General features: G+C 39.2%; 1 protein-coding gene across 3 annotated transcripts in view; it reads right to left on the bottom strand.

Moving 5' to 3' along the window:
- Positions 1–17,849, bottom strand: part of KIAA1143 (KIAA1143 ortholog) — a 49,176-nt gene extending 31,327 nt beyond the window's left edge. The window contains exons 1-2 of one of the 3 annotated variants that reach the window (XM_058182901.1): positions 17,662–17,849; positions 16,434–16,572 (exon numbers count right to left, since the gene is read on the bottom strand). In XM_058182901.1, the coding sequence (XP_058038884.1) occupies positions 16,434–16,572; positions 17,662–17,769 (247 nt within the window). In that variant the 5' untranslated portion in view covers positions 17,770–17,849. The remainder of the gene's footprint in view (positions 1–16,433; positions 16,573–17,661) is intronic. The other 2 variants (XM_058182902.1, XM_058182900.1) reach the window with 2 other exon arrangements.
- Between the last annotated feature and the right edge of the window lie 204 nt (positions 17,850–18,053).

Genomic DNA, 18,053 nt, shown 5'->3' with positions numbered 1-18,053 from the left:
AAGAAAAAAGAATTACCCACAATAGAAGAATGGATATTGAAAGTTTCCAATTTGGCTGAGATGGCTAAAATCTCAGCCTTCTTGAAAGACAATACTCAAGAAAAATATTTAAAAGAATGGAAGAATTGGATTGATTATATTCAAAATAGATATCAGATTAAGAAATTTCAGATTGCCTTTGAATGAAGAACGTTGTTTTTGATTTTAATGGAAGAAGTCAGGTTATGTGAGAGAGAAGGATTATAATTGTGTTAGATTTTAAAAATTTAATGTATGACTGTTTGTTTATTGAACTATACCTTGTATTTGCTCTGGGAAGTCGAGGGGGAGGGGGGTTTTGGAGGGAGGGGGGGAGGAGGGGGAGGGGGGAGGGGAAAAATTTAATTGTTGTTGTAAAACCTTTTCAATAAAAAAAAAACAACCCTATAAATTCAAGTATATATCTGTTGGAAATAATTGATCGATATGGGAAGTTTCAGGGTTTAAGGTAAATCTGAATAAAACAAAAGCGATAATAAAAAATATGGCCAGACAACAGAAAGAAAAATTAGAGGAAATAATAGGATTTAAAATTGTAAAAAAAGTTAAATATTTAGGGGTTTATATTACATCATCAAATGTGAAATTGTATAAGAATAATTATGAGGTTTTATGGCAAAAAGTTCAGAAGGAGTTGATTGTTTGGAAAAAAGTGCAATTATCGTTGTTGGGGAGAATAGCTGCTATCAAAATGAATGCTTTACCTAGATGTTTATTCCTCTTTCAGATGATACCAATAATTAAGAAAGATAAAAATCTGGAGGAATAGCAAACTGGAATTAATAAATTTATATGGGAAGGTAAAAAAGCAAGGGTTAAAATGAAAATAATTCAAGATTCTCGGGAAAGGGGAGGTTTAAAAATGCCCAATTTTAAATTATACTATGAAGCAGCTGCTCTCTCTGCAATAAGTGATTGGTTTAATCTAACAGAGGAAAGAATTCTGAATATAGAAGGTTATGACTTGCTATATGGATGGCATGCATATTTAATTTATGACAAAAAAGTGGATAAGGCTTTTAAAAATCATGTGTTAAAAACTGCTCTTTTGCGTGTTTGGAAAAAGTGCAATTATCGTTGTTGGGGAGAATAGCTGCTATCAAAATGAATGCTTTACCTAGATGTTTATTCCTCTTTCAGATGATACCAATAATTAAGAAAGATAAAAATCTGGAGGAATAGCAAACTGGAATTAATAAATTTATATGGGAAGGTAAAAAAGCAAGGGTTAAAATGAAAATAATTCAAGATTCTCGGGAAAGGGGAGGTTTAAAAATGCCCAATTTTAAATTATACTATGAAGCAGCTGCTCTCTCTGCAATAAGTGATTGGTTTAATCTAACAGAGGAAAGAATTCTGAATATAGAAGGTTATGACTTGCTATATGGATGGCATGCATATTTAATTTATGACAAAAAAGTGGATAAGGCTTTTAAAAATCATGTGTTAAAAACTGCTCTTTTGCGTGTTTGGAAAAAATACTCTTATAAACTAAATTATAAGGTTGCTATGTGGGCAAGTCCTAGACATACAATAGAGAATATAAATATAGAACAGAATCAAGAAATGATTACATATAAAGATCTTTTGTATACTGAAAGAGGTAATTTGCAATTAAAATCTCTGCATGTATTAAAAGAAGAAGGGAAAAATTATACTTGGTTTCAATATGAGCAACTACGTGCTAGATGGAAGGAAGATCAGAAAATTGGTATAGTGCAGAATGAGGAAAATTTGGTAAAGCAAATTAGAAATCAGTCTCAGGAGCATATAAAGAGATTGTATAATATGTTACTTGAAATAGATTCTGAAAGGGATTTGGTAAAGGACTGTATGATAAAGTGGGCACAAAATTTTCAGGAGCCAATATTATTGGAAACTTGGGAAAAAAATTGGGTTAGAAATGTTAAATTCACGCAGGCACAGAATTTAAGGGAAAATTTTTATAAAATGTTTTATAGATGGCATTTAGATCCTAAGAAACTATTGTGTATGTATCCAGATATGCAAGTAAAATGTTGGAGATGCAATTGTGATGACGCTACATATTTTCATATTTGGTGGACTTGTAAGGATATTAAGGCCTTTTGGATAAAAATTTGGTGGATTTTACAAAATGTTCTGAAAAAGAAGATAAAGTTCCTGACGCAATTTTTTCTTCTGGGAATTATTACAGACTGTACAGTAATTGAGACTAAATTGATTTTAAATCTAATAACAGCGGCAAGATTACTGATAGGACAGTATTGGAAGAAAAAAGAAGTACCTACAATAGAAGAATGGATATTAAAAGTTACCAATTTGGCTGAGGTGGCAAAAATCTCAGCCTTTTTGAAAGACAATACGCTAGAAAGATACTTAAAGGAATGGAAAAAATGGATTGACTATATTCAAAGTAGATATCAGACTAAGAGTTATCAGACTGCCTTTGAATGATTAGGATGTATTATTTCTGATTGTTTTGGGGGAAGTTAGGAACTGATTAGAATTGTAGGAGTATAATTGAGTTGGGAGGGAAAATGTTTTAGCATATGTTTGTTTTATTTTTAACTATACCTTGTGTTTGTTCCGGAAAGTCGGGAGGGGAGGGGGAGGGGGGTTTGTGAAGGGAGGGGGGTGGGGGGAAAAGGGGAAAAAAATTGTAAAACTTTTTCAATTAAAAAAAAAACAAATCGCTGATCAACATTGCACTGTTTTCTCAAAGCATTTGATAACATGAATTGGCAATTTATGTTGTTACAACTAAAATATATGTAGACTTTGGTGAGAAATTTATTAATATGATAAAGGCAATATACCATAAATAAATAAATAGCAGAGGTGATGATAAACCGAGATACAACAGAGAATTTTAATATAAGACAAGGATGTCCATTATCTACTTTACTATTTATATTGACATTGAAAGTGTTAAATAGAAACATTAGACAAGATAAAAGAAATTAAAGGTATGAACATAAAAAAGGAACAATATAAATTTCAGACATTTGCAGATGACTTGATTTTTATCCTGGAAGACTCACAAGAAAATGGACTTAAGCCAATTAGGAAAATCGAAGAGTATGGTGAACTAGCAGGACTGAAAATAAAGAAAGATAAAACTAAAATAATAGTTAACAATGTCACAGACACACAGAAAAAAGAACTAACAAGGAAAAAGGGCGTTGGCTTACCTGAACGCCCCTTCTATGAGAGGGGGAAAAGGCGGTCAGGATTGGGAAATCCTCTGGCTTGCCGTAGGACCGAGTCTGCAAAGATTTCATGAGCCCCGCCTCCTGGTTCTGTGCCCCAGCTTTCGGCGAGGACGTGGGCGCAGACTGATGTGTCATGCTGAAACGATAGAGAATTAGTGTTCACCCCCCCGACGCCCCCCCCCGGTCGGCCGATATAAAAGGGTGGGACTGACCACCGTTTCCGCCTCTTGTAGAAGGGGCGTTCAGGTAAGCCAACACCCTTTCTCAATGTCGGGGGAAACAGCGGTCAGGATTTGGGACATACCAAAGTTATATGTCTGTCCGGGTGGGAGAAGGCCGACGAGTTTGTTCAGAATCTTCATGGATTGCCTGGAGTACCCGTCTTCCAAAGGTGGCATCAGAGGACGCGTATGCGTCCAGTTGATAATGTCGAATAAAGGCTGTCGGATTGGACCATGCTGCAGCCCTACATATCTCTTCGAGCGATGCCTGAGTGGCCCAGGCCACCGAGGTGGAGGCACTCCTGGTGGAGTGTGCAGAAATTCATTGAGGGACTGGCAGAGCCTGCTTTTCGTAAGCCGTGATTATAGTAGCTCTGATCCATCTAGAGAGAACTGACTTGGTGACTCTCATTCCAAGAGATGCAGGCTGAAAGGATATGAAGAGGGCCTCCGTTTTGCGTATTGACTCAGTGCGACGAATGTAAATTTTTAATGCCCTGCGGACGTCTAAAGTGTGCCAGATAAACTCTTGCGGCCTTTGAGGGTTCGGACAGAAGTTAGGTAGAATTAGTTCTTGTGTGCGATGAAAAATCGTGTTAACTTTAGTGAGAAAGGTTCCAAACGTAAGACCACCCTGTCCCTGTGAAAAACACACAGATCCCGACGAGTGGATAATGCTGAAAGTTCCGAGACTCTCCAGGCCGATGTAATGGCTATCAGAAAAGAAACCTTGAAAGAGAGAAAGCGGAGAGAGACTTCCCTCAACGGTTCGAATGGTGTCCGGGTCAAGGCTGACAGAACCTTGTGTAAACTCCACGATGGAAACCGATGGACCACCGGAGGCCTCAGGTTTTCGCTCCACGGAGGAAATCGCGTAGAAGAAGTTCCCTAGACAGGGAATTAGATGATCCGCAGGTAAGTATCGATGATATGGCTGCTAGGTGTCGTCTTAGCGTGTTTGGTGCAAGACCGGCTTCGAAGCCATCATGGAGGAATTCCAATATGTGAAGAATGGAAGCCGATGTAGCTGACCTGGATCGAGCTTCGCACCAGGTAACAAAGGTTCGCCAAGTCACTTGGTAAATACGGGACGTAGATTCACGAAGGGCCGCTTGAATCATAGGTATGACCTTGGAGGGAACCCTGGCATCCTTTAGGAGGAGCCGCTCAACCTCCAAAGGTTGAGCCATTGTGGTTCTGGATGACGAAGCGGTCCCTGGCGGAGGGCTATTCTGCTCCCCGGTATGCGCCATGGGTCTTGCACTGACAGTGCAAGCAGATCCGCAAACCAAGGCCTCCTGGGCCAGTATGGGGCTACTAGTAGCAATTCGGCCCTCTCTTCCAGAAGTTTGCGAATCACCCTGGGAATCAGGGGTAGTGGGGGAAAGGCGTAAAGGAGGCCCTGAGGCCACCTGCTGCGCAGGGCATCCACTGCTTCCACGCCCTGGGACGGGAAGCGAGTGAAGTATCTCGGGAGTTGGTGGTTCGAGGTGGAGGAAAATAGGTCCACCAGAGGCCATCCAAACCGGGATGCCAGGTCCTCGAACAGATCCAATGTAAGAGCCCATTCCGCTTGATCGATCGTACCCCGACTGAGGGAGCCATGGCCTGGAGACCTGTGGGAGGTAAGGTCTGGAATGACGAGACCGTCTCAGAAGTGGTTGCTAAGGGCTTGAAATTTGGAGCCACAGAGGCTCGTTGGCCCCTGTTCTGGGGATTTGAAGGAGGCAACATTTGCATTAAAGGTGCCACCTCCGATTGGTCAGGAAAGGTCTGAAATAAGGGCGCAGCCTCGGAAAAGGGAGGCAAGGCCACTGATGCACGGTCAGGAGACCAGGCTCCAGCATTGGTGGGAGGGGGATAAGCTAAAAAATTGGAAGGGGGCCTATCACTCTGTGGAGGTTCTTCTGGAACAGCTCTGACAGACTTGTCTGACTTTTTCCATCGCCTTATGGCGTCGTTCTTCTGCTTTGGAGTGAGATTTGGGGGCTTTAGCAGCTGGCCCAGGGTCTCCTTTGGCAGACTCCAGGGGAATATTCTCTGAGGGGCCCGCTCCTGGGTTGCTAAAATGGCGGCTCCGTTCTCTACTTTTGGTGATCTCCACCATCTTAGATTGTTTATTTGCCCGCCAAACCAAAGGAAAAATTATAACTCACGACCTCCTTTCAGAAAGAGCCGGATCAGTGATGAGAGGACTCCTTGAATCAGGCCTTGAAATTATCGCTCGCCAAAGAAACAGCTGCTAGCATGATGTATTATGGAGATCGTTTACACCCCTTCCAACGGATTAATCACTAGCTGCAAGGGCTTCAGGCACGATTTGAAACAAAAAGGGAGGAGGGAGGGAGTCTTAGCTCTTCTCGCGCCGACCGTTGATTCATCAGTCGCAAGGATCTTCAGCGAAAAAAAGGGGAAGGTGGAGCAAGAATTTCTCTCCCCCTTTGCCGTCTTAATTGCCTTACACAATGTAAGCCGCCCTGAGTCTTCGGAGAAGGGCGGGATATAAATGTAAATTTAAAAAAAATTGCTAGTCGCTGCGGCTTTCCTTAAAAATTTAAGTAACAAGCTTTTGGCGCGGAAGCCTCCAACACCTTGGCGGCTGCTAGGGATTCCTCCTCCTCTCCGTCGGCGTAATCGCTAGCTGATATTGTTTTAAACGCGGAAAAAAAAACTTGGCGCGGAAGCCTCTAACGCCTCGCGGGTGCTCAGCTTTTAATTAGCAATCACCTCTCGCTGTGCCAATAATCCACGGCCAGCCTTCTGAGCGTGCATCGGGGCTAGCCCGTGGTCACTGACCCAGGAATATGCCGGGCGACTAATTAGTCGAAGGGAAAAAAGGGGCCGGCCTTCAGCAGAATCGGGTTGAAAAACCGTTCGCGCTGGAAAGGTGACAAGAAATTCAATAAAAATAAAAGAAAATAGTCGCTATATCTCAACTGTTCAGGAGAAAACGCAACGACACATCTGGTCCTGGCAAGGACCGAGTCGAAAGCTGGGGCACAGAACCAGGAGGGGGGGCTCATGAAATCTCTGTAGACTCGGTCCTACGGCAAGCCAGAGGATTTCCCAATCCTGACTGCTGTTTCCCCCGACATTAAGAATAGGTATACAGATAGTCAAGAAAGTTAAATACTTAGGAATTCAATTAACAGCAAGGTGTGTAATGATTAAAGAAGATAACTTATAAATTGGCGCAACAAATTAAAACGGATTTAGAGAAGTGGAAAAATTTACAACTATCACTGATGGGAAAAGTAGCCACTATAAAAATGAATATTTTGCCAAATTATTATATTTATTTCAAACAATACCAATAAAGCTGGAAAAATATTTTGAAGAATTAAATAAAACAGTATTAAAATATATCTGGCAAGAGAAAAAAGCAAGGAAAAGTTTGATTCTAAAAGTAGAGGTAGTTTTGGGCTACCAGATTGGGAATTGTATTATCAGGCTTTGACACTTACTTGAGTGAAAGAATAGATAGGCTTGAAGAATAAAAGATTACTAACATTGGAGGGACATGATCTTGAAATAGATTGGCATGCCTTTTTATGGTATGGAAAAAACAAAATACTATTTCCAAAGATACTATGTTAGAAATGTACTATTATTAATTTGAGAAAAATTAAAGAACAATATTATTTGAAAATACCCGTTCGGCTTTCAACAATGGAGGCATTGATTTATCCAAATGTTATTGATAGAGAGAATGTTACTAGATATAAAGATATTTTAAATGAAAAAGGGAAACTTAAAACCAAACAGGAATTGAATGATCAAGGGATTGAGATAACATGGTGGTCATATGCGCAGATATATATCTAGATACATATCTAGAAATGAGAAGGATGTTAAAACTTACAGTTTAAGTAAAGAATTAACAGAATTAGATCAAATATTAACAGGGACAGATGAAAAATTAATTAAAAAAATATATAGCTATTTGTTAAGTATTAAGAAGGAAGATGAACAAGTAAAAGAGACAATGATAGTATGGGCTAAAAATTTTGGCTACTCGATTAAGTTAGACCAATGCAGAAATTATGGGATAGAAATTATAAATTAACAATGTCTACTGCATACATAGAAAAGCGTTATAAAATATTTTATAGATGTCATTTTCCACCCTCAAGTTTAGCAAAGATGATTAAGAATAAATCTGCAAAATATTGGAAATGTCATCAGATGTTATCACCTGGTTCATACGTATGTGGTGGGCATGTCAAAAAGCAAAAAAATATTTTACAAAAATACATAGATAGCTGGAAAAAATGATAAAACATATAGACTTGAAACCAGAGATATTTTTGTTGGGCATTTTATCAGGTAAGTATAATAAAAGGAATGTATATCTGATTTTACCTATATTAACGGCTGCGAGAATAGTATTTGCTCAAGAGTGGAAACGTGAAGAGATCCCAACTGATGAAGGCAGATTAGAAAACTATTAGAATGTGCAGAAATGACAAGCTAACACTTGCAATTAAGGAAAAGAAAAAAACAGAATATTTTATGACTTGGGACTTATTTTATCAATAGCTAGCTGACAAAACAGGAGCTAGAAACAGGAAAATATATGAAAGGATGAGTGGTACAAGGAAGATGTGTTAAATTGGTTAAACAAATAGTACGACTATTATTGGTATTAATATATATTGATATAAATGTGAGGAATATTGCTGTAAACATTTTGAATATTACTTCCTAAAATGATTTGTACCCAGTCAACACACTGTTTCAATTGAAGTTGAAATTTTTATATACTATAAAATAAAATTAAATAAAAACTTATTACAAAAAACCCCCAAAACACTGAACTGTTTTCTGAGCATTATATTTAATTGTATTCTTCATTTTCTTATATCCCAAATGAACTATAGGAGAACAATACAAAGTATATATTGTTCAATCTATGTAGCTTTTAACTGCAAGCTTGCTAAACGAATTATTTGACTTTCTTTGACATCATTGGTATACTCATGTCTATATAAATGATACATTAAAAAGGGGTTGTGCACCAACATTTTCATTAGAATTGTATCGCATGGTTTTCAGACTATAATCTTCAACCACCTAAATATGTCTGCCTAAATAATTGAAATAATTCCAATCCAATCTTTTTCTCTCTCCAATGTTAAAAATCATTTTACGTACTGTACAGGTTTGTAATAGGAACTCAGTAAACCTGCCAGTCGGTAAACACTGCAGCAGCATTTTGAAGTAAATAAAGTATACTTTAATACCTAATGAATAATGCGAAGCATGTTTTTAGGGCAAAAGAGAAGAAAAGAAGAAAAAACAAGTTTGCAAAAGGAACAAGACTAAAATAACAATTTGAGTTACTAAGAAAACATTCTGCCAAGTTCTTCAACTTAAGGATACATTATGATGTCCCTTAGGCAGAAGTATTAGAAAAGCTGCAGAAAAAAATTATAGACATTATAATGAATGCAGGTAGTCCTCGACTTACAATTCATTTAGTGATTGTTCAGTCACAACGGCATTGAAAAAAGTGACTTATTATTTTTCAAATTTACTATCTTTGTAACATCCCCATGATCGGATGATCAAAATTCAAATGTTTGGCAACTGGTTCATACTTATGCCCCAAGATCATATGATCTGCAACCTTTTGACAAACAAAAAGTTCATTTAAGAAGGCGTTCTTATCACTTCTAGCTATTCTCTGGAATTCTGCATTCAATTAGGTGTAACTTTCTTTTTCTCCCTTGCCTTTTGCTTCAATTCTTTCCTAAGCTATTTGCAAAGCTATTTCCTCAGACAATCATTTTGCTTTCTTGCATTTTTTTCTTTGGGATGGTATTAGTTGCTATTTCTTGTACAATGTTGTGAATCTCCATCCATAGTTCTTCAGGCACTCTGTCTATCAGATCTAATTCCTTAAATCTATTTGCCATCTCTATTGTATATTCATCAGGGATATGATTTAGTTCATACCTGAGTGGCCTAGTGCTTTTCCCTACTTTCTTCAATTTAAGCCTAAATTTTGCAACAAGTCACCGTCAGCTCCTGGTCTTGTTTTTATTGATTGGCTTCTCCATCTTTGGCTGCAGAGCATAGTCAATCTGATTTCTGTGTTGACCATCTGATGATGTCCATGTGTAGTCTCATCTCTTGGGTTGCTGGAAAAGAGTGTTTGCTATGACCATCATATTCTCTTGACAAAATTCTATCTGCCTGTGCCCTGCATCATTTTGTACCCCAAGGCCACACCTGCCTGTTATTCTGGTTATGCATCCGGCACTCTCAATTCCTGGCAAATAGATGGGGAAGAAATGGAGATAGTGACAGATTTTATTTTCCTGGGCTCCAAGATCACCACAGATGGGGACTGCAGCCAAGAAATTAAAAGACGCCTGCTCCTAGGAGGAAAGCTATGGCAAATCTAGACAACATATTAAAAAGCAGAGACATCATTCTGTCAGCAAAAATGTGTATAGTCAAGACTATGGTTTTTCCAGTTGCAGTATATGGCCGTGAAAGTTGGACCATAAGAAAGGCTGAGCGTTAAAGAATTGAGGTCTTTGAACTATGGTGCTAGAGAAGACTCCTGCGAGTCCCGGACTGCAAGGTGATCAAATTGGTCAGTACTAGAGGAGATCAACCCTGACTACTCTTTAAAAGGCCAGATCCTGAAGATGAAACTCAAATACTTTGGCCACCTAATGAGAAGGAAGGACTCACTGGAGAAGAGCCTAATTCTGGGAAAGATTGAGGGCAAAAGAAGAGGATGACAGAGTACGAGATGCTGGATGGAGTCACTGAAGCAGTAGGAATGAGTTTAAATGGACTCCAGAGGATGGTAGAGGACAGGAAGGCCTGAAGAAACATTGTCCATGGGGTCGCTATGGATTGGAGATGACTTCTCAACTAACAAGAACAAGAAGTCATCTAAAGAAAAGAAGAATTAGGGGCGACGTGATAGCAGTATTCCAGTATTTGAGGGGCTGCCACAAAGAAGAGGGGGTCAAATTATTCTACAAAGCATCAGAGGACAGGACAAGAAACAATGGTTGGAAACTAACCAAAGAGAGAAGCAACCTGGAATTAAGGAGAAACTTTCTAACAGTGAGGACAGTAAACCCGTAGAACAGCTTGCCTTCAGAAATCATGGGTGTTCCACCACTGGAGGTTTTTAAGAAGACACTGGACAGTCACTTTTCTGAAATTGTATAAGTTCTCCTGCTTGAGCAGGAGACCTCCAAGTCCCAGATCAGCTCAGCTCAGCTCTGTTCTGCTCTGTTCTATTCATAAGAATCCTCCTCAGGATTCAAGTGGAAGTCTTGTAAAAAAATGAATACACTGTATTACCTTACTGAAATAATTTTATTTTAGAAGTTAGTTTTGATCTCAGAGCAGAAGAATATAAATTTTATTACAGTCATCGACCAGCAATACAATACAATACAATAAATTAAAAATAATACTGACATTAATTGTGAATAATAACATCCCTGTTATAAAAATACATGATCTCAAACCGTTAGGGTCACTCCCTAATTTACATGAGTGGAGAGCCGATAAGTATATGAGTAAATGTATTTTTCCCAAAAATTGTTATAGATACCTCCAAAAAATTGGCACAAGTTGACATCTATAATTTTGTAATCAATTTTTTTCTTGTGGACATTGCAGTGACAGAGAATTTTGCCACTGCATGAGTGGCAGCTGGGTTTGAGTCTTGGAGGAAAAACCCTATATAAAAGTCGTCTGTCCTCCCTAACAATCTCTCTAGTAAGGGTAGAATATATATTGATTTATCTACTCTGTATAACTCACAGTACAATAAAACATGTGAGATATCTTCAACTTTTCCTTTACTACATATACATATCCGTTCTGCTATTGGTGTTCTCTTATACCTACCCTGGAGAAGTGCTGAGGGGAAAATATTAAATCTGGCTCTGAAGAAAGCTATTCTTTGTTTTGGGAAGATCAGATCATTTTGCTGATTCCCACACGCCCTGCTTGATTCTGTCCCTACTGTGGACAGGCAACCTATTTCGTTCTTCTTGGAACTCCATGTCCTTCATTCTATCAATTACTACTTGCTTTATTTTGTCAAAGCCTAGGGACATTAAGAATACCAATGATATTGGTACCATAAGAGCCCAGCTTGTGATCTATCGCCTGTTTCCAGGGGAGGGGAAGTTCAGTCAGCACTAGCGGGGACAGTCCCTCTGGAAAGAAATGAAGTTTTAGCTAATAAATGATTATCATCTTCCAGACTCTTACCTGAATTTCAGACATACCTGTCTCAATTCTTATTTATTTAATTAGATTTTTATACCGCCCTTCTCCCGAAGGACTCGGCGATTTACAGCCAGATAAAACAAAACAAGAATAAATACAAGATAAAATAATATTTAAAAAACTTATTAAATTGGCCCAAATTAAAATATAATTAAAACAGTAAAAACCCAATTAAAAACTAAAATCCTACGCCAGTCCTGCGTGAATAAATATATATGTCTTCAGCTCGCGGCAAAAGGTTCGAAGGTCAGGAAGTTGACAGAGACCTGGGGGAAGTTCATTCCAGAGGGTGGGAGCCCCCACAGAGAAGGCCCTTCCCCTGGAGGTCGCCAGCCGACATTGCTTGGCGGACGGCACCCTAAGGAATCCCTCTCTGTGAGAACATACGGATCGGTGAGAGGCAATCGGTGGCAGTAGGCGGTCCCGTAAATAACCCGGCCCTATGCCATGGAGCGCTTTAAAGGTAGTAACCAACACCTTGAAGTGCACCCGAAGACCACAGGTAGCCAGTGCAGCCTGCGCAGGAGTAGTGTCACATGGGAGCCACGAGCGGTTCCCTCTATCACCCACACAGCTGCATTCTGGACCAACTGGAGCCTCCGGGTGCTCTTCAAGGGGAGCCCCATGTAGAGAGCATTGCAGTAATCCAAGCGAGAGGTAACAAGAGCATGAGTGACCATGCATAGGGCATCCCAGTCAAGGAAGGGGCGCAACTGACGAATCAGGCGGACCTGATAAAAAGCTCTCCTGGAGACGGCCGTCAGGTGATCTTCAAAAGACAGCCGCCCATCCAGGAGAACGCCCAAGTTGCTCACCCTTTCCATCGGGGCCAATTCTTAGCTGGGCATTTGGAGTTCATTTGGGTGCAGCTAAGATGGCTTGCAGGAATTTGGTTTGTATGGTTTCTAGCAAGTTTTTCTTTGCAAGGATTCCTGTTTGTGCCCCATAAAGGATTTGCGCCAATGTTTTGGCCTCAAAAAGTTTTAAGGCAGCAGGTGCTAATTGACCTCCGCCTGTATAAAATAAATGTTTAATTGCATTTGAGGACCTATTGGCTGCATGTGCCTTCCATGTCCCTTGTGAGTGGAAGACCACCTCAATGTATCTAAATGTCCTAACCTGTTTCAATCTGCGTCCTTAAATTTTCCAGGAGTATTGTCTGGGTCTTTTAGCAAAAACTAAAATTTTGGATTTATCAAAGTTAAGGACCAACTTGTTCTGGCTACAAAAGCCAAGCGTTGCCCTAATTGCTCTCTTCAGTCCTATGGGAGTTTGTGAAATAATAGCAGCAGCATCGGCACATAGAAGAATCAGGATTTTGTGTTGTGCTATGTTAGGAGGATGTAGATCAGGGTTCTGCAAGAGACTGATCAGGGGGTTAATACAGAAGTTAAAAAGGGAGGGGGACAGGATGTAGCCCTACCGTACCTTTTTGAACCCTTACTGGACCGGTTAAAGTCCCTTGAGGATTACACCTCACTTTCAAGGTGGAATTGGCATACAATTTTTGTATGAGGAAAAAGAGGTGTTTATCGATTGTAGTGCATTTTAATTTCTCCCATAGAGTGTTCCTGGATATTGAATCAAAGGCCTGCTTAAAATCAAGGAAGGCCACATAAAGAGAGGATTTTTTTTGTACATATATTTTTTCACCAGATGGTGAAATACCTGGATATGATCCACCATAAATCTTCCTTCCCTAAAACCGGCTTGTTCATCTTTGATTATCCACCCCTGAAATTAGCCAATCCTGAAGTTTATAGTTTAAGTGCTTGGCATACAATTTACTAATAACACTCAGAAGACTAATGGGTCTATAATTGCCTAGATCATTTCTATTACCCTTTTTATAGATTGGTATAATAATTGCTAATCCCCAATCTCTTGGCATATGGCCTGTTTTATCTATAAATGTAAACAAAGATGCTAAAAGTGGGGCCCACCAACTGGTGTTCTTTTTGATTATTTCTGGGAGGACATTATCAGCACCAGGTGCCTTATTAGCCTTAAGGGCTCCAATCAACCGGGATATCTCTTCTGGTGTAACAGCAGGCCAGTAAGCAGTTTGGTCCAAACTAATGTGGCTTTCCTTAGTTACACAGTCGGGGTCTGTATACAAATCTCTAAAATATTCTTCCCAGGCCTGAATCGGTACCTAATTAGTTGGGGGTAGGGGGGATTTCCCCAATCCTCTGGTGATGTACCAAAAAAGGGATGTATTTTTTGTCCTGACTGATATAATTAATTTCTGCCAAGTCAGCTTCAAAGCCGCACTTTTCTTTTCTTTTAGGAGGGTCTTTTATTGTGCCTTCAACTATTTTAAGAAGTGAGTGTGATCCTCAGAAGGATCATTTTTACTTTTTCTGTACTCATTATATATCCTTTTTAATTGCATGGAATCTCTATCAAACCATTTTTTTGTTCTTTAAAAACGCTTTTTGGAGTATTCTGTTTGTGAGAACTGATTTCAAATTTGAAAAGTCAAAGTTTCAAACTCCTCTAAGTATGGTCCTTTAAACTTATTTCTTAGTAGAGATGTATGTAATTCCATGGTTTCTGGAACTAACATCCATTTAGTAACTTCCTTTGCATTTTTCTCAGTCCATTTAATTTTACCTGGGAATTTTGGCTCTCTAACCTGGGTAGGTAGGTTGAGACAGCCCTAAGTAATTTCTGGTGTAATGTAAGAGTATGGATAAGTGAATCGTGATCACTTTCCAGATGCGAGTCTACTTCCATCTTCTGCAAGAACTTCAGGAGGTCATATGATATTATCCAGTAATCAACTGTGGATTTTCTTCCTGCTCCCTGGTAAGTATAGTCTGCTAGGTAGTCACCCCAAGTGGAACCCTTCAGGATACAAAGGTCTAAACGTACAGTCATTTGTCTTACCCACAGATCTGCCCGATTTGCCTTAGTGTCTTTAAATTGTCTGGAAGGCAGGGGTTCTCCTGGTACATTCTCATCATAATGGATCTTAAATTGATTAAATAATGCTTGATCGTTTGGGCCCATCCTAGAATTTAAGTCCCCCCACCAATAATTATTGCTGCTATAACGTATTTATCTAAGCAGCTCAGGGTAAAATCTTCTATGCTGTCCCAAATCTTGTTGATCAAATTATTCTTATTGAGTGGGGGAATGTAGATATTAAAAAGCAAAATCTCCACGTTTAAATAAGAGTAAGGTAGACACAATCCATGGCTGCAAAGGTGGCAGTGATACACATTTAAATTGCAGGGATGTATTCACTAATGTCACAATACCCCTTTTAGCTCTCCCACCCACCTTACTTGAGACAGCTGGAATAGTGTTAACCCAATAACTATCTAACTCTATCTCTGCAGAGGCCCAGATTTCCTGTAAGAAGAGAACGTCAAATTGTGACATTACAGTAAAAAAAAAGTTGGTCTTTTGATGGAACAATCCAACCTGCTATATTCCAGGTTATGATGGAGAGGGGATCCTCTTTTGCAGCTCATCAGGAAATTTGATTTATACAAAGGGAAGTTGTATGTTTGTTGCAATGGCCTGAGGTGTCGTTATGTACAAGATTGGCCTTCTCTAAAAGGAGGGGTGCCCCATCTAAATTCTGTGTCGACTCCTGGTAAAATTGTTCAAGGTAAGAGGATTTAGCATCAGCTAACAAGGATTGCTCTCAGAGCAAACTAATGTTAAAGTAAAATAATAGGTTAAACACATCTTTGTAAGAAAAAAATCTGTTTTTTTCCCCAGAGTGTGATTAAAAAGATTTAATTTCCTGAACTTTGTGTGAAGTTCTTAGAAGTAATACATACAATACTTGCCTGTGAAAAACAGTATAAGAATTTGTCTTCTTCAAAACAAAAAGACTGTGTCAGCTATCTGTCCCCTCCCCCCCAACTTAGCTATTGCAATAAAGTTCCATCTCATCCTGTCTACTATTCTTATTTCATTATTTCCTAAGTTAGAGAGAGAAATAAAATAAAATAAAAGCATGGTGATAAAAGAAATGAAGGAGTATAGTAGTAGGAATAGATAATTTCAGATGGCTGAAATCTGAAGTGACTTTAGTGATTTAGTAAAATGAATGCTTGGAAAGTGGAGATAAAAGCATCTACTTTATGCAAAAACTTACTAATTAAAATCTAGACCATTCCAACCTGTTGACTCTGAGAGATATTTTTAAGGGAACTTTTATGGGAAAGTTTATTTATTCAATTTGTGTAACTGCCCATTTCAAACCAGTGACTCAGTCATTATGACTTTGTCGATCATATAAATGGGAAAATCAGTAAGGATACTGGTCAGCATTATATAAAAGGAAGTTAACAAATAAGAATACCCCACAAAGAGGTACTTTTTGTGCCTCTTTTTTGTGCATAATTTAACTGTAATTATAATTCAATAGTGATCAAATAAATCCTTTTACTGCTGTAAGATTGATCAGCAACTTTGTAGCAAGTAGAATTTCCTTGTTTTCTTAATTATAATTTTTGCAATCAAAAAGGTTGCAAAGCCTAGTGGATATCTTCAGGATAGGAAAAGATAAGTCCTTCCTGTGCAGTCCTGTTCATTTGTTTATTTAAAAAAAATAGACACTTGCAAAGGGTGGAAAACAAAACTAGTGGATTGGTTCCTGCTACAGCAGCACTGCATTCTGCCTCCTTTCCTAGAGGACAAACGGTACAACCATAACTTAGGAATTAACAATTCCACTATATACCTGTGACCTCTTTGAGCTCCTCTTTGATCTTTGCAACTTCTTCTGCAGTTAGATCTCCTTTTTTCAGTAAAATCACCTGTGGTTGTTCATCTTCCTTATCACTTCCACTGTCATCTTCAGGAGCTGGAAGCTGTTCTCTCTGGAAAAGATTTCAGTACCAATCTACACAAATAGGTTACCTTTAAAAAAAGAAACTTTAAATAGGGGAAAGAAAGTTGAGTAGTGAAAAGGTTGCACTAAAAAGGTGAAGTTAATCTCTTCCAGAAGTTTTCTGAGTCTTCATATTGTGACCCTATCTCCTACTTTAGGAGAAATACTTGGAAAATTTTCCAAATATCACCATCTGTCTGTGGAAGATATCATATGTCCAGGGGGAAGCTCCAGGAAAATAAGGAAAAAGTGACTTCCACAGCAGAGAAAAAAGATATTCTTAGCACAGAAACTTGCCTAGACTTGCTATCTATTTCTAAAAAACCCAAACTTTAATCAAAGGTTGTATCTTTTCCCAGGTTTCACAGCTTTTTTCCTTTTTCTTCCTTTTCCAGTTTTGCCCTCAATCATATCTACAGAGGTGTTTTTCCTATCCCAAAACCAGCAGAAAATACTATTGTAAATTTTCTATGGCATTATATAGGATGGGACTAGAATATCTCTATGTGGCAAAAAAACAACAAAAAAACAACAACAGTGACTTCTTGTGCAAACTTGATCCTAAATCTGTAGCTTGACAAGAGAATGTGTAAGTACTGGTAGTTAGAAAACTACAGTTAATTTATGACCACAATTGAGCTCAGAATCTCAGTCATTATGCAACGTGGTCATTAAAGTGAAATGTCACAACTGCTTCAGTTGTGTAATTCCAGCACTCCTGATTGCAGTTATTTGAATGTGGTCATTAAGCAAGCAGTATCCCATTTAAGGAAGAAGAGGTGACTGTGATATGGTGGGCGCTTTCGTTCAGCGCTACCACTTTTCACCTTGCGCTGAACGAAACGAAGGACGGGATGGATTTTAAGGAAAGGGAGGGCCCAAGGAACAGAAACAGAAGGTGGGGAAGTCTATGGAAATTCTCAGTCATCCAGATCATGGTTGTCCCAAAGGTGCTTTTTCAAGAGCTGAAGAAGCTTCTTGGATAAAAAGCGAAACGTCTTCAAAGAAAAAAACAGAAAGTCCAGTTGCTTCTTGAAAAACCGCCTTTGGGAGAAGGGGGGAAGTTTGATACTGTTACCTTGGTGTCCACGGTGGGCCCCTCTCGATAGCCGATTCGCTCTTTGAAATGACTCAGGAAAGCGGGTTCGGCCGGCTTCACATACGAAACCTGATTCTTTTTGCTCATAATCGAGGATTGAAGAGACTGCGCCTCCAGACACTCTTTCAACTAGTTTCCGCACAGGTCACATGGGAGGAGCTGCTCTCAGCCACCTCCTTTCCCTGCTTGACGATGGTTGCTCCCATTTTGGCTTCAGCGCAGAAGCAGAGGCTTCCTGAGCGCCTAATATAAAAAGGGCGCCATTTTGAACAGAGTGAACGTTTGTGCTCAACGGAGATGAAACGGAAGGGGTGGAAAGAAGAGGATGGCGTCCGAGAGCCCAAGTAGGTGGCTGAGAGAGGACGACTAAT

This window comes from Ahaetulla prasina, chromosome 4 (genome assembly GCF_028640845.1).
Source record: "Ahaetulla prasina isolate Xishuangbanna chromosome 4, ASM2864084v1, whole genome shotgun sequence".
NCBI classification, from domain to species: Eukaryota; Metazoa; Chordata; class Lepidosauria; order Squamata; family Colubridae; genus Ahaetulla; species Ahaetulla prasina.
This window is presented reverse-complemented; position numbering and strand designations above follow the sequence as displayed.